The sequence below is a fragment of the Trichoderma breve genome, chromosome 1 (assembly GCF_028502605.1).
Source record: "Trichoderma breve strain T069 chromosome 1, whole genome shotgun sequence".
In the NCBI taxonomy this organism is placed as follows: Eukaryota; Fungi; Ascomycota; class Sordariomycetes; order Hypocreales; family Hypocreaceae; genus Trichoderma; species Trichoderma breve.
Genome location: NC_079232.1, coordinates 2,720,984 through 2,745,073, shown reverse-complemented (window position 1 = coordinate 2,745,073; position 24,090 = coordinate 2,720,984). Strand labels below are relative to the sequence as shown.

General features: G+C 52.1%; 12 protein-coding genes across 12 annotated transcripts; 6 read left to right on the top strand and 6 right to left on the bottom strand.

The window, feature by feature from the left end:
• Positions 1 to 930: 930 nt before the first annotated feature.
• Positions 931 to 2,025, top strand: T069G_00858 (glycoside-hydrolase family protein; the record flags this gene model as incomplete). Its single annotated transcript, XM_056168068.1, has 2 exons — positions 931 to 1,542; positions 1,621 to 2,025. 2 exons carry the CDS (start codon positions 931 to 933, stop codon positions 2,023 to 2,025), a joined length of 1,017 nt encoding a protein of 338 aa, XP_056033384.1.
• A 403-nt stretch (positions 2,026 to 2,428) lies between these two features.
• On the top strand, positions 2,429 to 3,217 carry T069G_00857 (RWD domain-containing protein; the record flags this gene model as incomplete). Its single annotated transcript, XM_056168067.1, has 2 exons — positions 2,429 to 2,495; positions 2,589 to 3,217. The coding sequence occupies 2 exons, from the start codon at positions 2,429 to 2,431 to the stop codon at positions 3,215 to 3,217; spliced, it is 696 nt and encodes a 231-aa protein (XP_056033383.1).
• Positions 3,218 to 3,630: 413 nt separating this feature from the next.
• On the bottom strand, positions 3,631 to 4,758 carry T069G_00856 (tetratricopeptide repeat domain-containing protein; the record flags this gene model as incomplete). The annotated part of the gene is made up of 1 exon (XM_056168066.1): positions 3,631 to 4,758. The coding sequence occupies one exon, from the start codon at positions 4,756 to 4,758 to the stop codon at positions 3,631 to 3,633; it is 1,128 nt and encodes a 375-aa protein (XP_056033382.1).
• A 608-nt stretch (positions 4,759 to 5,366) lies between these two features.
• T069G_00855 (lumazine binding domain-containing protein) lies at positions 5,367 to 6,124 on the top strand (the record flags this gene model as incomplete). The annotated part of the gene is made up of 2 exons (XM_056168065.1): positions 5,367 to 5,397; positions 5,454 to 6,124. The coding sequence occupies 2 exons, from the start codon at positions 5,367 to 5,369 to the stop codon at positions 6,122 to 6,124; spliced, it is 702 nt and encodes a 233-aa protein (XP_056033381.1).
• A 77-nt stretch (positions 6,125 to 6,201) lies between these two features.
• T069G_00854 (ERCC4 domain-containing protein) lies at positions 6,202 to 7,959 on the bottom strand (the record flags this gene model as incomplete). Its single annotated transcript, XM_056168064.1, has 1 exon — positions 6,202 to 7,959. The coding sequence occupies one exon, from the start codon at positions 7,957 to 7,959 to the stop codon at positions 6,202 to 6,204; it is 1,758 nt and encodes a 585-aa protein (XP_056033380.1).
• Positions 7,960 to 9,553: 1,594 nt separating this feature from the next.
• On the top strand, positions 9,554 to 11,228 carry T069G_00853 (phosphoglucomutase/phosphomannomutase, alpha/beta/alpha domain I domain-containing protein; the record flags this gene model as incomplete). Its single annotated transcript, XM_056168063.1, has 2 exons — positions 9,554 to 10,315; positions 10,371 to 11,228. 2 exons carry the CDS (start codon positions 9,554 to 9,556, stop codon positions 11,226 to 11,228), a joined length of 1,620 nt encoding a protein of 539 aa, XP_056033379.1.
• A 717-nt stretch (positions 11,229 to 11,945) lies between these two features.
• On the bottom strand, positions 11,946 to 13,590 carry T069G_00852 (methyltransferase domain-containing protein; the record flags this gene model as incomplete). The annotated part of the gene is made up of 6 exons (XM_056168062.1): positions 11,946 to 12,424; positions 12,490 to 12,821; positions 12,983 to 13,092; positions 13,262 to 13,281; positions 13,367 to 13,380; positions 13,508 to 13,590. 6 exons carry the CDS (start codon positions 13,588 to 13,590, stop codon positions 11,946 to 11,948), a joined length of 1,038 nt encoding a protein of 345 aa, XP_056033378.1.
• A 921-nt stretch (positions 13,591 to 14,511) lies between these two features.
• T069G_00851 (ribosomal protein s8e domain-containing protein) lies at positions 14,512 to 15,367 on the bottom strand (the record flags this gene model as incomplete). The annotated part of the gene is made up of 2 exons (XM_056168061.1): positions 14,512 to 15,291; positions 15,365 to 15,367. The coding sequence occupies 2 exons, from the start codon at positions 15,365 to 15,367 to the stop codon at positions 14,512 to 14,514; spliced, it is 783 nt and encodes a 260-aa protein (XP_056033377.1).
• Positions 15,368 to 15,673: 306 nt separating this feature from the next.
• On the top strand, positions 15,674 to 16,306 carry T069G_00850 (ribosomal prokaryotic l21 protein domain-containing protein; the record flags this gene model as incomplete). Its single annotated transcript, XM_056168060.1, has 1 exon — positions 15,674 to 16,306. The coding sequence occupies one exon, from the start codon at positions 15,674 to 15,676 to the stop codon at positions 16,304 to 16,306; it is 633 nt and encodes a 210-aa protein (XP_056033376.1).
• Positions 16,307 to 16,946: 640 nt separating this feature from the next.
• T069G_00849 (protein kinase domain-containing protein) lies at positions 16,947 to 19,667 on the bottom strand (the record flags this gene model as incomplete). Its single annotated transcript, XM_056168059.1, has 4 exons — positions 16,947 to 17,756; positions 17,832 to 18,794; positions 18,852 to 19,193; positions 19,236 to 19,667. The coding sequence occupies 4 exons, from the start codon at positions 19,665 to 19,667 to the stop codon at positions 16,947 to 16,949; spliced, it is 2,547 nt and encodes an 848-aa protein (XP_056033375.1).
• A 1,179-nt stretch (positions 19,668 to 20,846) lies between these two features.
• On the top strand, positions 20,847 to 22,054 carry T069G_00848 (per1-like family domain-containing protein; the record flags this gene model as incomplete). The annotated part of the gene is made up of 4 exons (XM_056168058.1): positions 20,847 to 20,978; positions 21,042 to 21,090; positions 21,172 to 21,931; positions 21,997 to 22,054. 4 exons carry the CDS (start codon positions 20,847 to 20,849, stop codon positions 22,052 to 22,054), a joined length of 999 nt encoding a protein of 332 aa, XP_056033374.1.
• Positions 22,055 to 22,779: 725 nt separating this feature from the next.
• Positions 22,780 to 24,090, bottom strand: T069G_00847 (helix-loop-helix DNA-binding domain-containing protein; the record flags this gene model as incomplete). The annotated part of the gene is made up of 2 exons (XM_056168057.1): positions 22,780 to 23,322; positions 23,401 to 24,090. 2 exons carry the CDS (start codon positions 24,088 to 24,090, stop codon positions 22,780 to 22,782), a joined length of 1,233 nt encoding a protein of 410 aa, XP_056033373.1.

Genomic DNA, 24,090 nt, shown 5'->3' with positions numbered 1-24,090 from the left:
AAGGCACGAGCAGATTGGACCGGCGACGCCTACGCCTCTGATTTTTTTTTTTCTCTTACTCGCCTCTTTTTTCGTGACTGGGATTCCATTCGTTTCTGAAGATACATAAGCAGCAGCCTGGTCCGGTGCCTGCCGATGCAAACGACAGGGGGCTTTCAGACGGGATCTTCCAGCCAATTGTTGAGATATCAGATGCAGTCCTCTGTACCTCGTACGTGTACTTTTCTACGTAAGCCAATCACATGGGAAATGCTGCTGAAGCTTTCACATGCACACGAACTGGCGGTCTTGAGTTTTCGTCGCCCTCTCTGTTGAGAACAAGTACAAGTACCTTGAGGATACATGGATGCAGATTTCGAAATCTCATTCAATTGTGATATTACGGAGCCCGTCCCCCGTAATTACCGACTCCCTGTTTCTCGCACAAAAAAGTGCCGCCAATCTCTCTCTATTTTAGGTGGTGGATTTTTGCTTACAGGTTCTTCTCGGAGTACTTTCACATGTAGACAGTGCCCGTACTGGGCTGTCAAAATTTCAAGCTCAATTGGCAATGGCTCATTGTCTTTGTTAGCACGCAATGGAATCAAACGGATTGCGGCTAGCCTGCTGTGGCGCCCAGCTATTTGGACGTGTCCTCCCTTGAGCCACACTCGAGGACCCTTCTGGCCCCTTTGCTGCGCCGCATTTGAATCCTTTGGTGGATTGACAGCATCACGAAAGACATGGGAAACACTGAACTGGAGTATGTACAGCATGTAGCCACGATACTGCGTAGGAGCAGCTAGAGACTGCGCCATGATGATAACGGTACTACTTGGATTTAATTGTCAAGCAGGAGTTGGAGTAAAAGAAATGTGTAACTTTAACCTTTGCTACACTTGATTGTCTCACCAGCTTCAACTCGGCCATTGGAGTTGAAGGTAGGGAGGAATGAAGCCCGCCAACTCTAGCACGGAACAGCATCATGCCGGCAAACCTAATGCTTTACGGCGTCATTGGAAACTATTCGCCATCGCAGGCGCGTTTCTTATCGTCGCCATCGGGCTCGGCGTCGGCCTAGGTGTCGGACTGACACAGAGAGGCGGTCACGACGACTCTGACCAAGACAATGACAACAACTCAGGCTCAAACTCAGACCCAGGTTCAGACAATCGCAACCGCACAAGCACATGGCAGCCCAGCGTCAACGCGACGTGGCAAATCGTGCTCCAAGGCGCCATCAAGCTCACAAACGGATCCGCCAGCCCGGATGTGGCCATCTGGGACTTGGACCTCTTTGACAACGACGCAGAGACATTCAAGGCACTGCAGGGCCACGGGAAGAAGATCATTTGCTACTTCAGCGCCGGTTCGTACGAGGACTTCCGGCCGGATAAGGACCGGTTCAACGAGTCGGATCTGGGCAAGCCCCTTGACGGATGGCCCAACGAGCGCTGGCTGGACCTCAACAGCGACAATGTTCGCAGCATCATGAGGGACCGCATCAAGCTCGCCTCGTCCAAGGGATGCGATGCCATTGACCCCGACAACGTCGACGGTTATGTAAGCCTCCTTTTTTTCTCAACACGACGGAACACATTGCAACGGTAACAGTGCTAATTCGTGTCATGTCATGGGTAGCAAAACGACAATGGACTCAATCTCACGGCCCAAGACTCAATCAACTATCTCCAGTTCCTGCACACCGAGGCCAGCTCGTACCACATGGCCATTGGCTTGAAAAACGCCGGCGACATCATCCCCAAAGTGCTCGACTTTATCAACTTTTCCGTCAATGAGCAGTGCGCCGAGTTCTCGGAGTGCGAGACGTTTGCCCCCTTTATCAAGGCCGGTAAGCCTGTCTTCCACATCGAGTATCCCAAGGGAGCCCCTGCCATCGATGCCGCGCGTGCTGCCGATCTGTGCTCGCATCGAGGCATTGGGGCCGGGTCTGGGAATTTCAGCACGGTGCTGAAGAAGATGAAACTGGACGGGTTTGTGCAGTACTGCGATGGGAAGCGGTACGACACTGCATTGGATTCATAATGAGCGGTGCATTTACATTACGGCCAGTTTATGCGACGCGTGGATATATGCACATGATATCCCTTGTTAAACGCTGATGCCTTTGAATCTTCCAACTTCAAATATTCATTTAAATATGTCTATACAGTATTGAATAATGAATTGAACTAAAAATAAATAACCACCCCAGCATCATCTTTCTAATCCCGCCATCAAATCTGCACTCAATTAACATCAAATCCGCAGCCCCCAAAAGACCAAATGAGGACGTCCGTCCCCACGATTGAACCCCGCCAAAACTACAGCCTTTCCTCCCAACCCCACCTAAAGAAAGTAAACCGCCAACTCAAAAAAGCTCCATCATCGACACCAAGCAGCGACTTGCAGACAACACAGCAGAAAATACACCACATCAGCCGCCGCAATGGGTCGCGAAGAGCAGGTCGAAGAGCGTGAAGTGCTCGAATCCATCTTTCCCGAAGAAATCACAGGTAAAGCGCCCCCTCCCGGCATCTCGAGATCACCAAGAAGAAGAAGAAAAGTCGGGCATTTCTGTAGCTGACATGTTTTCTTTCACACTCAAGACATCTCCGAGACAGAGTTCCGGATAAAAGTCGTCCTCGACATCCCCGACGAAGAAACTCCCGAAGACGAAGAACCCCCCAACTTCCTCCTCTCCGTGCGCTACCCAGACGAGTACCCCGACGAAGCGCCTCACCTCGACATCCTCGCCTCCAACAACAGCCCGTCCCACCTGCACTTCAGCGTCGGCGACGACCGCGACCAGCTGCTCGCCGACCTCGCAGACACCATCCAGGAGAACCTCGGCATGGCCATGGTCTTCACGCTGTACTCCACCCTCAAGGAAGCCGCCGAGCAGCTCGTCCAGGACCGTAAAGCCGCTGCCGCAAAGGTGATTGAGGAGGAGAAGCTCGCTGCTGAGCGGGAGGAGAACAAGAAGTTCCACGGCACGCCTGTCACGCCGGAGACTTTCCTCAAGTGGCGCGAGGGGTTCCTGCGGGAGATGGAGGAGCAGAGGGTGCGTGAGGAAGAGGAAAGGCTGGCGGAGCTGAAGAAGGCGAAGATTAAGGAGCCTGTCAAGTTGACGGGGAGACAGCTTTGGGAGAAGGGCCTGGTGGGCAAGGGTGATGAGGAGGAGGAGGAGGAGGGGCTGGTGGATGGTGTTGAGCAGCTCAAGGTGGAGGCTGCTTAGATGAGGGGGGTTGAGCGAATGAGCGTATATATATCTTTTGGGATACGACATATATGGAGTTTTATCTTTTGTTCTTTTCCGGTGGGAGTTATAAATGTCTACATCTTGGGAATCTTGTATCGTTTTAAAAAAAGAGGGACGAATAGCGGAATATACGCATTGCAAATGAACCATTGAATCTCATTGAACTTGTATGACGGACAAAAAGCGAGCTGGACACAACGAAATAATGAGTATTGATATCGGTCTTGAAATTGAAATCATCACATCTAGTATATTCCCTAAAGCCTTTCACGCACTATTTTCCATTATCCACGTCTCAACGTTGAAAAACCAAGTCTTCTTTTTTATAGCATCCATCCCAACGCCGTCCATTCATTCAATGTCGCCAAATCCTTTTTTTAAGTCCACTTCTAATCCTGCATCTCCTCATCATCATCCTCATCCTCATCATCGCTAATGCCAGACCACTCCTCCTCATCTTCTCCTTCCGGAGGCTCGCCAAGCTCCTTATTGATGCTCTGCAAAAGCTCCATCGCATGCTCACCCAATCTGTCGTCCTCGTATTCCTGCAGCTCATACAGCTTCAGAGACTGAGTAAGCCATTTTCTCGCGTATCCCCACGTCGCTTTCCACTCCTCGCTGGCGCTGCCCTCGGCGCCGTTCTGCTGGGGCTTCGCCTCGCGCAGCTTCTCGCCCGCAACGTACAGGCACCATCCTCCGAGATACCAGACCTCGACACTAGAATCGTCGTCCGTGACCAGGCGCTCCAGCACGCTGAGAGCCTGCTCCTCCATCTCCGTCTCCATGAGCAATCGCGCCAGGCTGACTCTGGTCGGGAACTCTGGTACTGAGGGGTGCTCCGGGGGCAAGTCCTGCCAGAGCTCCAGGCTTCGCTTCAATGCGGTGCGGGCCTCGTCCAGTCTCTCCTGTGAGATGCGGACATTGGCCACTGTCTGCCAGGTCTCGGGGTATTCGGGCGCGATGAGCATGGCCTCAGTGATGAGAGCCTCGCATCGCTGCTCGGCGTCAGTCTCCCACGACAGATCCGTCATGTACACCTCGGCGACGGCACACAAGACGCCACCAAGTTTGCTCTGCATTTCCTCAAGAGCAGCCTGCTGCTCTGGTGTCTTGTTGGCGACGTCGTTCAAAGTCTGAATCTGTTTTCGCAGCGCAGAAGCACCGCGCTCAAACCACTGGACACTGTCCTGGCCGCCCTCCTCACTCAGCTGAGCTAGAAACAAAAACTTTTCAGGTCCGCCGCCAATCTTCTCATCCAGGGTACCCTCCTCGTCCAGCTTTATCGCGCGCAAGAAGTAGTCCCGCGCCTCTTCAACCTCGCCATCTTCGACATTCAAGACTCCCAGCAAGTTCAAGGCTTTGAGTTCGAAATCACCGCCCTCTCCCGTCAGCTCCAGAGCTTTTGACGCAAGGGCAATGGCCTCGTCTAGATTGCCCACTTCGTACTGCGTCTCTGCGTCGGCAATCAGCTTGCTAATATTTGGTGCATCCTTCTTGTCGCCGGCACGAGGCGCCATGTTGAGATTTCTGAGATGTGATGATGTATGAAGTCGATAAGTAGGCAGTGATAAGGGATATTTGAGTGATGGATTTAAATTTCCAAAAAATGGAACAAAAGAGTTTTGTTGCAAAGTCAATGAATTTGATAGAGATTCTCAACTCAGCAGCGTTGGCTGAACTTGTGGCCGCCCAGTCGCACCGCATCCTGATTCAACTGAAAACTTGAAATTTTGGCGGGACCGTTATCGATAAGCCATTCGAGCGCCAACCATGGATGCGGGGCTCTGCTTTGGCATCAAACGAACTTGTCGGCCTAAGGATTGGTAAGATTGGACTCATTGCTTTGTAGTTTTGGTGAAGCAGAGTGAATAAATCGCTTCTCTGTCCTCACTACAATTTGCTTCTTAAAACAATAAGGCAATCAATTCTTTTCGTCTCGCAATTCCCGTCGTGGAACGTATAACAGAGTAGTCCCACTATTCTTCACGGCATTGAACCCCCCTCGGCTTATTCACGGACATTATCCAACAACTTTCAGTGAGTGAGTTCACTTTAGAACCGACTGAAAGCCTTCATCACATCTCTAACAAGACAAAACTCAGAGTCACCCTCACAACAAGACATCATGTTCACCGGAATTGTCGAAGAGATCGGAGGTGAGTCTATAAAAGCCGGAGGAACCTACAACAACGTTACAGCTAACAATTCCGAGTCATCTCCAAGCTCGTGAATGATGCCGCCACCGGCAGCTCGGTCATGACAATCACCATCCCCTCGGGATCCAACCTCCTCACAGACTGTCACGAGGGCGACTCCATCGCCGTCAATGGCTGCTGCCTCACTGTGACTTCTTTCTCAAACGATACATTCACCATTGGCGTCGCTCCCGAGACGCTGCGCATCACCAACCTCGGCACCCTGGTGGAGTCAAGCAGAGTCAACTTGGAGCGAGCCGTCCGCGCCGACACTCGTATGGGTGGTCACTTTGTCCAGGGACATGTTGACACAACCGCCGATATCCTCTCCGTGACGCCTGATGGCAACGCTCTCACTTTCCGCTTCCAGCCCAAGAAGCCCGAGTTTCTGCGCTACATCGTGTACAAGGGATTCATCGCCATTGACGGAACCAGCTTGACCGTCACTCAGGTCAACGATGCTGAAGGCTGGTGGGAGATCATGTTGATTACATACTCTCAGGAAAGAGTTGTCATGGCGAAGAAGGGCAAGGGAGATACCGTCAACATCGAGGTCGACATGATGGCCAAGTACGCTGAAAAGTCTCTGGCCGGTATCCTTGGTGGTGACGGAGCCGCTGCTTCAATTCCTCTGCTTGAGAAGATTGTTGAGCGTGTAGTTGCTAAAAGCCAGGGAGCAAAGCCATAGGGCATCGAAGATAAGAGTTGGGGATATCCATAGAAAGGCTGAGCATTTTGAAGCGAATTCAAACTTTGATACCAACTCTAAGCATCCCCCCATACCTCAGCGATCTTGTGACTGAGAGGCTTGGACATTTTCTTGCGTCCAACTAGGTGACTTAACTCGTTTGCCACGAGTTCTCTCTTGCGTTTCTTGCCTTGTTCATCTGCGCCACAAGCGTCAAACGCTTTTACAAAATCATACGGCGTCTTCCATTTGCGCTGAATTTCAAGCGCACGCTCTCCCGTGAGTCCTTTGGTAGTCATGAGCATCTTGAGAAAGACATCTCTGAGCGTCATCGTCTCTGATTTGGAGGCCAAGGACGCAAAGGCTGGGTAAGTAACGTGATATGCCACCGTAGGTTCCTTCTCGCGGAGATGTTGGATTAGGCGGGAGTAATTTTGCGCAGTAATCGCCTTTGTCGGGATGACATTCAGCTGTTTACTCTCATATGTGCGCTTAAGCATTGTGGTTAGCCTGGCTAGATACTTAATGGTATCGTCAATCTTTTGTGTTCGCTTTACAAAATAGCCATTAACTACTTGTGTCGACGCAATGGCCGACTGCACCGCTTCTTCGTATCGCTGGTGTACGGCAGCATCCATTGAGATTTCTTCAATAAGATAAACGACTTTTTTCACCCCGGCCTTGTTTAGTCGGAATTTCTGCTCATGAAATCGGCCGTCTTTTATACTTCCGATCAAGTCATCCAGACGTTTTCTCTCGACGATCCAGTCCAGGACAATCTCGTCTCCTTCGGCGCCGTGTCTCGATAGCAGCGTCGAATCGTGGCATTTGGCAATCCATTGGACATCGCCAATCTCCAGGCTTCTCATGATTGGTTTCACGCCCTGTTTGACCAGTTCCTCCTGCATATAGTCGCGATCTGTTTTTGCCCTGACCTCTCGAACATCTAGGAGTAGGTGGACAGTGAAGGACCCAGGCGGGATCCTAATGGGGGTGAAGCTTGGCAGATCGTCATCCTCCAAAACGACAGGGCCATCTGAGACAACATTCTGATAGAATGATGGTTCGTCAATTGCCGGCTGAGTGTCCCCCGTACCCAGGATCGAGGGTTGATTTGCTTCCGTGACTGATGGTTGTGGACGGCGTCCTGGTCCTTGCTGTTCGCTGGCTCCATTTTCTTCTTGCCACTGGGCCGTCTCCTTGATTCGCTTTACCACAGCCCACCCTTCATCTGTCAATGCATATCGACGCAGAGGCCGCCCTCTCTCATAAACAAGCTCCTTCTGAATCAAAGTCTTCATTGAGCTCCAAGCAGTGTAAAACTTTGTCGGGTCACTCGGGGCAGTGAACGAAGCGTCACAGTGTGGTTGTGAGGTTTCTATAAGTTCTGTTTTGGTCAAGCTAGAAGATACATCTTCGGGAATATTGGAGAGTCCTAATATCAGGGCGTAGGCTCCCGATCGAAAAGCAGGGACATAGGCCTTGGGCTGCCTTGTTTTCTTCTTGGGCCTTGACCCTGCGTCGTCATCATTTCCCGCTTGTTCATTGAGAGCTCTTTCATTAGCTTTTTTCACCTGGGGATGCTCAGGCATAGGCAATCCATTTTGTTGACAGTGATGTTTCAGTTTGTCCTGGAGGCGCTCGCAAAGCTTGGGTCCAAAACCTTTGAGCTGCTGAAGCGACGCGGGATGCTCAAACGCTATGGGACACGCCTTGAGAGATTCGTAAGCATTTCGATACGCCGTAAAGCCTTTGGTATTTTTTTCTCTAGCGAAATCTAGCCACTCTTTGACCCATGCTAGAAATTGGGGATTTGCACATTCAGAGTCTTCCATGCTGAGCAATGGAAGGGAGACAGCAGGAGTTATATGAGAAGCGCCATTCGTACGAGTAAATCTGGGTTGAGCGCAGAATCATCCGATTGAGCGTCGTGTATAGAAAAGAAAATAGATTCAACAAGACAGAAAAGAAAGAAAAGACAAAGGAAAAAGCGTCTCGTCTCGTCTTTCCTGTTGTTCTATTACAGGGTGGTCCAAGCAACGGCTTTCATTCACGCGTCAAGCAAAAGAAAGCAGAAGCTCGTCCCAGGCGCGAGGTCACGTGAACGACTTGCATCATTGTGCAGCAACGTGCAGCAGCAAAAGACAGGGGTACCTGTGATGGGGGTACGGAGTACAGATGGCTTCGTATTTGCGAGCCCACGTATCGAGTGTGGAATATGGAGTCCTCGCTCAACAGTACTTTTGCGTCGTGCTTTGTGCCCAAGGAGATTAGTACCAAATACCCGGCATTAATGCCTCTCGACGTGGCCGATCTTCTGCACGTTGGAGCGTGTTGGTGCTAGCATTGCTGCAGAACTCCTGGCTGTCTGTCTGTACCTGTACAAGTCCAGATCAGGTACGGTTAGAAGTACCTGTTGTATATGTGGCCGACAAGGTACACGTTTGAACTACATCTGCAGTCACCAGTTCCATTGTGGAAACGGCTGGAGGAGACGGGAAATAAAAAAAGGGCGGCCTCCAGCTACATGAATTCTGCAGAGAAAACACATGCCACGGCCATGTACTCCGTGTCCAGAATGGAATCGAATTGACATGAAATCATAAATCACCCTATTCATACTGGCGAGGGTGGGGTTGAAGACATGGATCAAGCAATGTTACTGTTGCAGCAACGCGGGGTCTTGCGTCTGGCCCCCTAATATTGAGAAGCAGAAGCAGCTGGAGAGGAGGTGAGCGATAGAGTAGCAGCAAAAGCATTCGATTGATTGGTACGGCCGAGGGTGACAGCTCATAGGATGGGCAACGTGACCTGGAATTGATTGTGACGGCTGAGAATGATGACGATGACACGAGACGGGGAGCTGTTTTCTGAGGGATTATAGACTTTAATCCATACCATGTGGGCATAGGCACATACAGAAGGGAGAATTGCTGCACTTACAGCACGGTAACAATATAGACCACCACCACCTATATATAGTAGATCGGCAGGCTGAAGGAATTGCATTGCATTGATTTGCACTTGAAATCGAGGCTTACAGGCACTCACTCAATCCATCAATCCTTACAAGCCACAGGCCATCGAGGCAATCAAATCAAAAGCGTGGAACCGCCACGGGGTCTGCCACAATTGACTCCACCCGCGAGGTCTAAATAAAGGCCTCTCTCTAAGCCCTCGCACCGCCTTCTCTGACCTGCCAGCCCTGCGCCTGTACTGGACAATCTTGTGCTGCTCTTCTCCTTTTTTTCCCTTATTTTTTTTTTTAAATCTCTCCTGGGCTCTTGACCCTTTTCTTCCTCCTCTCTTCTCTTTTTCTTCAACCCCTCATCAACTCTTCTCTCCCGCCGCCTTACTCTCTCCCAGCTCTACTACCCACGCAGCCTTACGGACAGCCATCCCACCTCGACACATATCCTCACCGTCAGAATGGATGACTCCAAATTTCTCGAGGCATCCGCCAAACACCCCATCGTCGAGGGCCACGTCTACAAGTATGGCACTGCCGGCTTCCGCATGAAGGCCGATCTTCTGCCCGGCGTCTCGTTCCGTGTCGGTCTGATTGCTGGTCTTCGAAGCCGCAAACTCAACGGCCAGGCAATTGGTGTTATGATCACCGCCAGCCACAACCCTGCTCCCGACAACGGCGTCAAGATTGTCGATCCCATGGGCGAGATGCTCGAGCAGGACTGGGAGGCCCACGCAACACTGCTGGTCAACGCCCCCACCCACGAGGAGCTCCTCGAGACGTACAAGAAGCTGGCTTCGCAGCTCAAGATCGACCTCAACACCCCCGGCCGCGTCGTCTACGGCCGCGATACTCGTCCCTCTGGCCACAGCCTGGTTACTGCCCTGGCTGACGCTCTGGAGGCCACCGGCATCGAGTACACCGACTACAAGATCCTCACCACCCCCCAGCTGCACTACCTGACTCGCTGCGTCAACACCGAGGGCACCCCCAAGGCGTACGGCGAGGTCAGCGAGGCTGGCTACTACAACAAGCTCTCCGAGGCCTTTGTCCGCGCGCTGCGAGGCAGAAAGGTCCAGGGCCAGCTGATTGTCGACTGCGCCAACGGCGTTGGAGGTCCCAAGCTGAATGAGCTTCTCAAGGTCATCCCCAAGGATGTGACTGGATTCAACGTTAAGGTCGTCAACGACGATGTGCTGCGACCTGAGGTCCTCAACCTCGACGTAAGTAGGAATCATCCCATATGCTAGATTCGAGCTAACATCCAACGTTCCTCAGTGCGGTGCCGACTTCGTCAAGACCAAGCAGCGAGCCCCTCCCAACTTCAAGCCCACTCCCGAAGCCCGATGCTGCTCGCTCGATGGCGATGCAGACCGTCTGATCTACTACTGGGCTGACCCCGACTCTGGCTTCTTCATGCTGGACGGAGACCGTATCTCCTCTCTCAATGCCTCTTTCATCGGCGACCTTGTTCGTTCCGCTGGCCTGGAGGAGGAGCTGCGAATCGGAGTCGTCCAGACCGCCTACGCCAACGGTGCTAGCACCACATACATTGAGAAGAACTTGCAGCTCCCCGTCGTCTGCACTCCCACTGGTGTCAAGCACCTGCACCACGCCGCCTGCCAGTTTGATGTTGGCGTCTACTTCGAAGCCAACGGCCACGGCACCGTCGTCTTCTCCCAGGAGGCCCTGCGCGTCTTCCGGGAAAAGAAGCCCCAGTCTCCCGCCCAGAAGGACGCTCTGGAGACGCTGGCTGCTGTCGGCGACCTCATCAACCAGACCGTCGGCGATGCCATCTCAGACATGCTCATGGTGGAGGTGATTCTAGCCCACAAGGCGTGGTCCCTTAAGGATTGGGCCACTACCTACACCGACCTGCCCAACCGCCTCGTCCGCGTTGAAGTGGCCAACAAGGACATCTTTGAGACGACCGACGCCGAGCGCCGCCTCAGCCACCCTCCTGGTGCTCAGGACGAGATTGACCAGTGCGTTAGGAAATACACCACGGCTCGTTCCTTTGCCCGTGCTAGCGGTACTGAGAATGCTTGCCGTGTGTATGCCGAGGCTGCTACGAGACACGAGGCTGATGAGTTGGCTACCAAGGTGGCCAGCATCATCAAGCAATACGGATCGTAAGTCTGATGATGAATTGAATTCATTTTCTCGGCAATGAAAACCAGTAAAAATAAACAAAGCACAAAAAAATAAGGAGAAAATGTAGGAGAGAGAACCCCGAGTCACGCAGTTTTTGACTTGCGACGACATTGGGAAAAAACGAAAGAAAGAAGGGAAAAAATAAGTTGACGAATTTGAATGACGGTTATGAAAACTCTGGGACGGCAAAAAATGCTGGAATATCACAAGTCCAAAATTTCACAAACTGAAAGCGATATATAGAAATTCGCAACTCAACACCATAGATGCCCATTTAGTTCTCAGTGTCCGGGGAGGGAGAAATATATACCAAGGTTTAGTAGTAACTGAAAGTCAGAATTATGCCCACCTAAATCAAGGCCCATTGTTTCGTGAAACCCTGTAGAATGCTCAAGTACTCCGTAGACACTACTGGGTTCTAGGTAGTATATGGTTCAATGTTTCTCTCATTCCGAGTCGTATTACTCGCTCCCTATGGTCTGTCTATCTACCTTTTTTTAATCCCTCCCCAAGCCTGCGCACGAAAAAAAGAGTCATATATATACGCCGCCAAGAGCTCCTTTGTCCATCTTTCAATCGCCCTAACTAACATACCAGCTCTTTGGAAATCCCGCTACATCTTTGCCCCTTTGATTCATCTGTTGCTCTCCCCTCACCAAGCGCCGCCCAGTCCAAAAACAGAGTGGAAAAAATATACACTTAGCACATCTTGTATGAGCTGTGACCGGAAGCGTTCCTGGTGGCATCGTTGACCTGGAAGCTGTAGTCGACCTCAATGTCCAGGTCGCGGCGGTTCTTGTCGTTGGGCTTGACGTCGAGCTTGCACTGGACCTCCTCGCCGTTCTGGACGGTGAGGACGTCCTCGATGTAGAAGACGGTCTGTTTCCAGTGGGTGTACTTGGTGTGAGGGCCGGTGGAGAAGCGGATGGGCTTGTGGCAGGCGGTGAAGTCGATGTCGAACCAGGAGACGAGGGCGTGGATGAAGTCATCGCGCTTAGCGGTGAGGGTGAAGGGGGTGTTGAAGGCGAGGTCGGCGGTGGTGCAGGTGTAGAGGTCGAGGGTGAGCACGGGGACGGGGTCGGTGACGACGGCCTTCAGGTCGACAGTATCGACCAGAGGCTCTGACAAAGCGGTGGCCTTGAGAGGAGTGTAGTCAAAGCCGTAGACATTGTCCCAGACTGAGTTTTGACCTTTGTTAGACTTGGTGTAACAAAAAAGGAAAGGTTTTGGGGGGGAAACTCACATCCAATCTTCTCCTCCTTGTAGTCGCCATCCTCGATACCGGCAAAGAAGATGGTGGCCTTGTCGGGGAAGATCAGGCCATCCTTGACCAGGTACTTGTCTCGCGCATACAGGACGGTGTCCAGCATGCTTTCGTAGAGGAGGAAGTAGCCCATCCACTCGGAGATGATGATGTCGACCTGGGGGAAGGGAAGCTCAATCTCCTCCATCTTGCCCTGGATCAGGGTGATTTTGTCTGACAGGCCGTTGACCTTGACGATTTCTCGGGCCTTGAAGATGATGGTGGACATGTCGACGCCGATGACATGCTTGGCGCCGGACTTGGCAGCGAACCTAAATCAGAATCCGCATCAATATCATCCTTATTTTCTCTTCCTCTAGTGTTTCCCCCCCTCCTCAGACGCCGGGTCGTTTCGACAGATTGCCCGCAAAGCAGGTCTGAACGAGGAAATGCAATCGTGGAAGAGGGGAAATGGTTGGTTTTGCGGACATACATGGAAAGGATACCAGTGCCGCAGCCAACATCGAGAACAACCTTGTCCTTGAAAATGTGCTTGTTCTGGACGATAGCGTTCATGTACGACCTCGTGCGCACTTCATCTTTCTACATTTCAACCATTAAACGTCAGCCTGCATGTCTTTTTGAGTCGTTTTGGCGCCTCTCGGCCTGCAAATACGGGAATAACTGCAATATGCGCTATCCGTTTCGTAGCTGAAGAGGGGCAACTATCGCAAACGAAGGAGGGGAGAGGGGGAGGGGAAGGATTGCTCACCAGCATCTCCTCGTGGATTCCTGCACATGTCGAAAGAAAATAAAAAGTCAGACAATGCATTCTCCTATAAAAGCCAATATGTGATTCATTTTCGTTTGTTCGTACCGTGATGATCGTAGCTGGACGCAAGGTATAAGTCAGCCAAGGATTCTCCAAATTCGTCAAAACTGCCAAACTAAGACAGCAAAGAACCAGAAGATTGTAGATTTCTTCTCCTCTTCCTTCTCTCAGGGCTCATAAACGTACCTCTTAAAGTAGTGCTGCTCGCTGTGCTCCATCGTCTTGAGCTTCTGCTCCGCCAACTCAACTTCCATCTTGTCGCCGCTCATTTTGAGAGAAGAAGATAAAAAAACTTGAAAGCTGAAACAAGGCCTGTCTATTTCACCAACGCGGTCTATTATTCTTTCTTTTCGAGAGGGCGCAACAGAGACAAGAGAAACAAAATTAATCCGAGTAGACGGAATAAAAGTAGAATGAAGAAAAAAGACAAGGACGGAGGCGCCTTGTTTTGTCTGGTTTATGGGATTTTTTTTTTGGCTTGCGGGAAGGGACTCGAGTCGGAGCGGCGAAATGCAGGCTTTCGGTCGGGCAGAAAATTAATTTATCGCTGTCACCGCCTTGACAGGGTCCCCGCTATCCACTTTTGGAGGGACGAAGTTTTGCGTCTTTGCTAGTCGGTGGCGGCAGAGCCACTGAAAAATCAGAAGCCTTTTTTTGGAACTAGAAGAGTTGGGCGATATGGATTGACTGATAAGGATTCATGTGAGATTGGTGGATGTTGACAATTCTCATAGCACATAGTAGGTAGTATTGTAACTCTAGTTAGGCAACAGAAGAAGCAGATGATTGAAACTAATTGGATTGATTGGATAATATGTATTGCAAGCCCAATATGTAGGCAGAATTCAAGCCGATAAGAAGAGTTATCATCATCATGAAAAATCCGGAAAGAAATGAACTATGACATTGAGAATCGCCCTCGTATTATTGACTTGTTGACTTGCTTCTATTTGCAACTTTTATCCCCAATTGAACATTTTTTTCTCGCAGACGACGAGTACACTGATATCCTCGGAAGACTCCATGCTTCCTAATCTGCCCCATCTAGTAACTTTGTCTCTTTCTTTCTCGCATCAAGCACTCGTATGTACCAAACGCCAAAAACGCCAATACATGCACCTTGACAGCCACGGTCCAGTGTCAAAAAGAATACCTCCAATTCCAGAAACCCCCCTTATTCATCCACGGCTTTAAACCAACAACACGCTGTTCACGCAGCCCTCGTTCTCAGGCTCGTTGGTAACCTGCGCATATCGGCCCCAAACAACCTTTCCACCAGCAGTAACCAGACCCAACTCGCTGACGTTGACCTCGAGAATCGTACCCTTGGTCAAAACGCCCAGCTGCGTGTACAGAGGGTTCTGCGGGTTCTTCTTGACACTGATGATGGGCAGCTGCACGGTGACGCCCAGCTCCGGGTGCGTGACGTTTGCCTTTTTGTAACGCAGACCCATGGGCCGGATGAAGCGCTCGTATTTGGGGTTTCGTCGAGTGAAATCAGGTCCCACAAACGTCGGCTTCGTAATGACACGCTTCCACGCCCGCTTGTGCGTCTTCTTGCCCGTCTTGACGACCTTGAACATCTCCTCCTCGCTGATGCCTCGCACCTTGGGCAGGGGCACGCTGAACTTGGCCGCCTTCTCCGCGCGCTTGTTCTTGATGGCGCTGCTGAGGGCTTTAGCCGTGGACGGGTTGGATCGGTCGAGCAGGTACGAGGGCAGAGGCTGCGAGGGCTCCTTCTCGTCGGCCGTCTTGACGTTGCGCTCCTCGTGCGCCTTGATGGCCTTCTTCATCTGGATCTTCTCGTTGTGACGCTTCTTCTGGTACAGCTTGGCTCGCAGGCCACGCAGGTTCTGGGCGTCTTGAGAGGCCTTGTGGCCTTCACGGGCGATGCGCTTGCGAGTTCGTTCTTCATGGTCGAGACGGCGGCCGTGCAGCTTGCGCCACCGTTCCATATACTCGTTCTGAGGCTGCAGGGAGTTAGAAGAAACATTTCCATCTTCAAATCAGAGCATCTTCCTCTGCAAAAAGGAAAAAACATACCATGTTGGCGGTGTTGTTCCTGGACTTTGCTTGTATGTATAAAATCCAGTGGAGACTGAACCTAGTACGGTGCAAAAATTCCCAGCGTCGAAAAAAAAAAAATACATTGGCTCGTCAACCCGCCAAGATTTCGTTCGGACCCCGGCGCCACACTAATCCGGCCCGCAAATCGCAAAGCTTCATCGAGCCATTGAAAACACCATACCGGGCTCTCGGTTTTTTGTATGCAATCCCGCCTACGAGCAGACAAAATAGTGCCAAACGCTGCAAAATTCCGGGCATTGCGGTTGCTACCTGCATCTCCCCAACATGAGCAGAGCACTCCTTCGCTCCGTTCTGGAGCTTAGGGCTCCCAGCTCGCGCATCGCCCCTCTATTCGCTCCGTTTCGTCACATCCAGCATCGAAGCTTCAACTCCACGGCGCCAATTGTCGAGCCTGTTGCGCAGCCTCACGTCAACAACGCCCCCAATCCCACCGAGGACCAAGTCCGACCCCTGGCCTTCAAAAAGAGTCACCCTGTCGAGCCTCCCACGCCAATCACCGACTCCGTCAAGACGCTTCTGCCCCTCCTCGCCGCCCAGCCCGGCCACTACATCACCATCCACATCCACGGCTTCCCATATCTAGTCCAGGAGGGCGACCAGATTCGTCTGCCATTCAAGATGCCTGGCGTTCTTCCTGGAGACGTGCTGCGCCTGAATCGTGCTAGCATCATCGGTAGCCGAGATTACACCTTGAAGGGCGCCCCCCACGTCGACGAGAGGGTGTTTGAGTGCCGTGCGACTGTCTTGGGGACTGAGTCGGAGCCGCTGCGGATCAAGATCAAGACGAAGCGGAGGCAGAGGAGAAAGCGTCAGGCTAAGAGCAAGCATCGATATACCATCTTGCGCATCTCTGAGCTGAACATTAAGAATCTGGATGAGGTCGAGACTTCCTCATGAAGTCTAGTTTAGTAACGATTTTGGAAAATGGAAATGAAACGAGGAGAGGGAGGAAAAGCCAAAGCGAGAGTTTTGATGAACAATGTTACGACGCTCCAAGGCAAAATGTATCATCTAGCGCCCAGCATATACCTATATGGCTGGCTGTACAATACCAAAAGAAAGAAAAGGATATAAAAACAACAAAGGCAGCAACACAAAAGCACCAATTAGAATCAAATATCTGATCAAAAAGAAAACCATGCAAAAAACCGTCATGATATGTGACATCCATTTCACGCCATATCGCAAGGCCATGTCTCCAAAAACAGCTATTCTATCCTGTCATCCTTCCTTGGTACCCAATTCATAAAAAAATAACCCGCTTTGACGCAAGACAGCGTGTATATACACAAGAGGAAGACAAAAAGAAGAAAAGATACAAAACTCCTCAACACCTAGTTGGTGAGGCCTTCATGAAACGTAATGAGAACCGTCTTTTCTTCTGGTTCTCTTCTCCCCTTTCCCTAGTCTTTCATTGAAGAAAGATGAAATTGTAAAAACGAAGATACAAAACGCCTGCTCCTTGACGACTCTGGTGGTCTTGATTTATCCTGCTCATGATTTCGTATAGACAAATTCCGTCTATTTGACATTAGTATTATTGTTGTCTGTTTGCCATTGATTTTCGTATGCTGTTCCAGTATGCCTGCGGCCAGACGGTTGCACCCTCCGATTCTGTCGGCATGCGCTCTCGGCACCTTGAGACAACGCTCTGGATGATTCTACCCAGGAGTTCCTCGTCGATGGGAAGAGCCTTGTCGCTGTTGATTTCTGCTGGGTAAAGGAACGGATCGCTATCATAAAGCAGTTCCTCGCACGTCGGTCGCATGTGGTGGTCTCGGTTGAGGCATCGCCTCAGGGTCCTAATAAGTGAAGGTGGAACGGGAGCACCGCCCATGCCACGAGAAGGGAACTCAATGTGATGATCCCAGTTTATGATGGCTTGACATCTCGCCATCTGGTTGGCAATGTGGCCAAATGGCGGCATGCCGTAGACCATTTGGTAGAGGATACAGCCCAGTGACCAGACGTCGCTGGACTTTCCGAGCTTCATCAGCTTAGGGCGGCCAGGGAGACGACCGCCCCGCGGGTTGTTGGAGTCTAGGAGGGACTCGGGGGACATGTAGTTGGGTGTGCCGACTTGGGTTTCGCGGTGGACATTTACGGTTTCGTCAGTTTGGATGGCATTAGCAATGCCGAAATCAATGAGTTTGAGTCTGCCCTTGACGAGAACAAAGTTGGCGGGCTTCAGGTCCGAGTGAACAATGTCATGTTGGTGAACGGCGGCCAAGCACTCAAGCATCTCTTTCCAGTAGAAGCGAACAAATACGGGGTCGAACCTGGAAGTCTCGGGGCTCTGGCGACTAGCAAGGAGGGCATTCAAATCTCTCTCGCCCATTTCCATCACCTACATATTCACTGATTAGCAAGCCTCATCCAACTCGCACTCAGCTTCTTGTAAAGCAAGGTTGCCGTTACTTACCAAACTGAGCACCTGCTTCTCTGTATTCATCTCGTAGGCATACAGGTTAATAACCCGATCCACCCCTTCGAGCTTTCCAAGGAGGTCTATCTCGCCCTTGTACCCTCTGATGGTAAGTTCGTCTGCATTTTCCAAAGCCACGCGCTTCAAGGCAAACATTTGTCCATTCTCAGCGGTTACACGATATACCTTGGCACTGCCACCGCGGCCAAGGCAATCAAGCCTGGTATAAGTCTTTCCATTGACCCTCAACACGTTCCTCCGCTGCTTCGTTGAGGTGGCTGCGGCTGCAGCGCCAGTCGTTGATGTAGCTGCCTCCATGACGGACATCTTAGGAGGAGGTGGGGGAGCAGGCCGCTGAGGTGTGTTGTTGGCAACGGGCGCCAGGGGCTTTCGCTCTGGTGAAGTAGGCCGGGCTGGAATAGGGTCGACGCTCATGGGTCGTGGCGGAGCCATCCCATCGTCAAAGGAAGACTTTGAACGCTTATAGCTCCGGTGAGCGTCGTTTTCCTGATCATGAGCTGAAGGCAGTTCGGCGCGCAGCACTGATTTCCTATACGGTATTTCTTCCTCCTCTTCTGCCTCCTCGTTCTCCCTCTGCAGTGGCGGATATCGCTGGGGCTCCGATTCGAGCTCAATCCCCCGCGGCGAGGGACGTCCAGAGCCAGAGCCAGAGCCAGACCGGGAGTCCATGCTAGAGAGGTGTCTCCTATGGAGGGCCCTAGCCGAAGCACTCGCACTAACAGGACTTCCAGAATTAAAGTCTCGAATTCCATCAGGGTAGTAGGCAACATCTGGCATGTCCTCCACGACGTTGTTATCTTGTTCCTGTTGGGGATTGTACTGATCCATTTCCCCTTCTTCCCCAGCATCTTCATCGCTTTGCCTCCGCCTACCACGCCGCGCTGGTCCACTAAGAAATGTTCCAGGGATCTTTCCAACGCGCTTGACGCGCATTGAGCTCTGCGGGTTGGCATTATCATCCAGTCGGCCTCTTACCGCTGAGTTATACCGTGATACACTGCCGTAGCTAGTGGCCAGTGCTGTGTCTCGCGCAACAGTTTGAGGAATCTCTTCTTGCTCATAGTCCATTTCACCGGCAGACTTGTCCACAACAGATCGATCAAATGAGCGCCCCGAGGACAGGCCTGTTGATCCCATTCTACTGCGATTGCCAGAAGAGTTTGTAGATATCCTCACGATACGGTTGCCATGAGCGGGTGTGTTGATGTCAGCCTGTGGCTCTGGCTTCTCATCGGCCGACTTTTCCCTACTAGACGGTCTGCTGGTCTGTTGATGGCGTTGCGTTGATCGAGAGAAGGAGCTTGAGCGCCTCTTGGAAGGCTGGATCTGGCTCAGGCTCTGCGGAGTGTTGCTGAGCCTCACTACTCTCTTTCTTGTTACAGGGCTTGCACCACGATCCCTGGCGGGACTCGAGGCTCTTGAATTCTTGTCCTCGGGTTTCTCGCCGGTAGATCTCAAATGCCTCCCCCTCTCAGACACGGATGACGTCGAGGCGTTCAATTGGCTTATCCGTCTTCGTGTTCGTGGTGGTGAGGGCGGTCGTTCTGCAGGCTGAGAGGACTCGGGCTCGCCGTCGTTGAGGAGCGCCTTGGTGAGGGCGCTGAGCTTCATAGGCACGGGAATCTCATCTTCGGAGCTGTCGTCGTTGAATTGCTTCGGGTTGTTTCGGGCTTGGAACGAAGACGCCTGCTGGCTCTCGCTCCTGGTAAAGGCCGATCGTGAGGGAGGTTGGCGCAAGGCTTGCTGTCGCTGCGACATCCGGCGGGTAGGACCGGCTCCTCCCATGGGAGTTGGCGAAGCAGCTGTCGCCATGTTTGTTATTGCTAGTTAGCGGTCAAGCGAAATAGGTCGTGGATGGCCAGCAATTGGCGGCAGATTGCTGCCGAATCGATAAAATATGCTACGTGTGCAGCCTCCCCGTGATCCGGAGGGCAGCAGGCAATTAACAAACTGGGAGCTCCGTTGCGAAGGGGTGCATGATCAAGGATGAAGAGCGGAGAGAGCTAGACCCAGGATTATTTTTGCCTGGTGGTGTTTGCGAAACAAAGCGGCCAATCAACGCCCTCCCGGTTGCCGTGGGCAACGACGGATCCAGGCACGGCGCTGGAACCGGCGCTAGCGGTCTGATTGATGTTATGCAGGGCAGAAAATACAAAATAAAATAAAAAGGCTGCGACAGACTGAAATGGCGTTGGTTCGATGGCAGGACATACGCAGGCGAGTAAGCAGCAATTGCACGGCAAAAGGCCAGCGGTGCATCAATTCGCTAAACAGGCGGTGGTGATGATGCAGAGAGACGGATTCGTTTGGTTTGGAGAGAGAACAGCAGAGGGTACTGTACTTGAGTGGACTGCATGTGACGTGGAGTCTGCATGTACCGGTACAAGCCCGTCTCGTTGAAATACCGCATTCACCACGTTAAACTAGAGCGGGAGTTTGTACTCCTAGCTCACCAACAGACACTTGGTAGGTAACAGAGCTATCCCTTGGCAAAAAAACAAGCGCCATCCACGGCAGGTTTGCAATTAAACAAATCTCACATTATGTAAAGCCCCGATGATTGCTGGGTAGATAGAGAGTGGAAGTGCTCATCAGCAGTCTTAGCGGCAAGACTTATACCATGCTCGCAAGTCTTTGTGGTACAGGATGGAGTACTTTTACTTCCCATCTGTACCGGTACCCTGATGCCCAATTACCTGTCCGAATGGCCCCGAATTACCCGCCAAACGACCCGCCCCAGAATCCGCCTCTAATGCTCAATCTTATTCCCCAAACCTCCAAGAGCCAGCATATCCATATCAATATCCATATCCACACCCAAACCCAGAATCAACCACCACTTACTAATGATTGATTCTACCGTGGCCTTTTGACCCACGTCCCCTCTTTCTTGTCGCAGTGCTTAATCATTGTAACATTTGTCTCCCAATTCTTCTTCTCTTTCCTTCGTTTAACCTGGACTGTTAACTCCCCTCCGTCCATGCTACCAACATGATCGCTTTATATGGCGGGAAGCCAGGCTTTCGCGCCATCTCCCTGATCTTGCTTGTCGTGGCATTCTTTGCCGGTGCTAGTCTTGCTTCTACTGGTGATCAATTGCCCGAGTTCAAGCAATGTCTTGACGTATGTTCTCTCCCATCGTCCCATGCCATGCGCAATCGTTACTGACAGATGTCCTTGTTCCAGATCTGCCAAGCCGAAAACTGCGCTCCCGGCAAGACTGCCACGCCCATCCGTAACTCTCTCTCTCGCCCCTCCAAAGACGAACAAGAACAAACATGATCGAGCAAACCAGCCGCTAACGAGAATCTGTCAGCCTTGTCCCGCCGCCTCCTCCTTTGGAACTGCGCCTCCGAATGCGACTACACCTGCCAACACATCATTACCGGCGCGCGCGTCGCCACCGACCTCCCCGTCGTCCAGTTCCACGGCAAATGGCCCTTTTACCGCTTCATGGGCATGCAGGAGCCCTTCTCCGTGCTCTTCTCGATCGGCAACTTCTGGGCGCACTGGCAGGGCCTCAAGAAAGTGCGCGCCCTCATCCCAGCTGACTACTCGCTGCGGCCCTACTATGAGTTCTTCTCCTATTTTGGGCTCGCCTCGTGGGTGTTTAGCTCCATCTTCCACACCCGAGACTTTGCCGTCACCGAGCAGCTCGACTACTTCGCCGCTGGCGCCAGCGTGCTGTATGGAATGTACTATACCTTTGTGCGCATCTTCCGCCTCGACCGCCCGACCCCACGAAGACGCTCCGTCCTACGGGCGTGGACGCTGCTCTGTCTTGTGCTCTACACTTGCCACGTCGGATATCTAAAGGGCGTGAGCTGGGACTACACGTACAACATGGCCGCCAACGTGGTGCTCGGCGTCATCCAGAACGCCCTGTGGAGTTGGTTCAGTTTCGACCGCTACCGCAAGTCTCGTCGGGTCTGGGCCATGTGGCCTGGTCTGGCTGTGGCCTGGGTCATGTTTGCCATGAGCATGGAGCTGTTTGACTTTCCGCCTTGGTTGGGCTGCATTGACGCCCACAGCTTATGGCACCTGATGACGATTGGGCCGACTATTCTTTGGTACAAGTGAGTTTCCGAGGCATGGCATAAGATTAGTTGCGAATGTGTCCTTTACTGATGAAATAAAATAGTTTCCTTGTCAAGGACGCCAACGACGATATTGCCGGAAGCGAGAGATTAAAAGCCTAATAGAAGAAACACAAAGCAAGAAGGAAGTGTGAATGAAACATTACAAAAAAGGGGGGGGGACTCCAAATAATGAATATGCATTAAACACACATTAGCGGCGTTGGATGTGAAGAATTATCATTGATTTGATTCTACTACTTGCGTTGAAATAAAAATAGCAAGAACAATTATATTCCAGAAATCGCGGCCCCCCTCCTCGTAGTATTAAAATCAGTAGCCACGCATCTCAGGGGCCGTCTTTTTGCCATGGTATTTCCCCCCAGTGCCGATTCCAGTGCAGTCCTGTTCCCGTTCGCACGATTGTTTGATAGTTGTTGCCCAGCCAAAGTTGAAACTAAAACAAGTAAAAAGAAAAAGAAGAGAGAACTAGAGAGAAATAAAAAAAGGTATTTTGGTAAATGTATGTTTTTTCTGGGATCCCTGTTTCTCGCCAGAACCCATAACCCTCGGAACTCCTCAAATCCCATTACAGACTCCAAATTTTTTCCATCTTCTTCTCTGGCCCCACGGGTGTGTTTCTGAATTTTGTATTGTTATTGTTTCGGAATGCGGGAAATGGAAGGAGAAAAATTGGAGCAGAAAAAAAGGACCATCATGTGTTTTTTGCTCAGGGCCTACACAGACAGAGCCTTGATGTTAAAAGAAATAAAGAGAAACAGCTTGTAAAAGAAATCGTCGCATCATTGCAGCTTGGGGTATACGAAGAGGAAGATGGAACATGAAAATCATGAGCTCAACAAATCGCGAACAGACAAGGCGCGGTTATTATTCGCCGCCGTCCCCCTCCTATCGCTATTAAGCATCAGCAACGCCGCCGTTGCCTCATGATCAAGATCCGTCTGCGGCAACAACGCAGGACTCGTCAGCGTCGATCCAGACGCCGAAGTGCTACTATGCGTGTAGCCGGCGCCGTTGTTGTTAGCAAACATCTGCGGCCCAAAGGCAGGCGACGTCGTCGTGGAGGCGCTGTAGCTGTAGTGCCGCTGGTCCGTCGACACGGACGAGTACGAGTGCTGGCGGTGGCGCGAGTCCTGGGCGTGCAGCGCCGGCGAGACGGACGGCCGCTGGGGCGCGAAGACCGGGGAGGTGGCGGCCTCGGAGTCGGTCATTTCGACGTCTGCCGGGTCCTCATGGAAGGTTGGGTGGAATTCGCGGATGGGTGGTAAGGGGCTGTGTGAGGCCTCGGGTCTGCTGCTCTGGGATTGCTCTTGCTGGGCCTTGAGCTTGGCGACGCAGTCTTCCAGATAGCGGACATATTCAATGGAAGCCTAGAGAGTTTGTGTGTTAGTGAGGGTTTGGTTTAGATTTGCCGTTTTTTTGGATTCAGGGGGAAGGGGGAAACAAACCTGTAGAATGGCCAGCTTGTGCATCTCGCCCGTGCACGCGGGGATCATGCTCTTGAGCAGGGCAAACTCCTCGTTCATCTTGCTCCTTCTCCTCCGCTCAATCAAGCTGTGGGCAGTCTTGCGAGCGATTTTCCTGCCAGCAGCGCTAGTTGCGCTGGGCTGCTTCTTCTTTGTCGTTGACTCGCCCTTGGCCGAAGCACCTCCGGCCCCGGCCCCGGCGTCGGGCCCCGGAGCGGCGGTCTTGGCGGCGGCAGCCTTCCCGGTGGCCCGGGCAGACTCCTTGGTGGAAGCCGAGGCCGCGGCCGTGTCCTGGGTTCGCGGCTTCATCTGGATGATCTTCCTGGAGCGCGTGGGCGGTGGCGGCAGGGCAAAGGTGTTTTCCTTGGGCTCCTTGGTGGTAGCGGCGGACGAGCGTCTTCGGGACTTGACCGTCTCGGCCGCCTGCATGGGATAGACTACTGTCTTTGGCGACGTGGCAACGTCCAGGCCTAGCGACGGCGTGGAGAGGGGCGAGATTTGCTGCTGCTTGGAGTCGACGGGCGAGATGCGAGACGCATCTGCTGCTGCATCGTGGATGGCTGGCGGAGGCAGCTCAAAGGCGAGTTGCAGAGATGAAAGCTGCTGCATGCCATCCTTGCCCCTGATATCAGACGAGGACCCGGGCGTCGGCGGCAGCGCAGGACGAGGCAT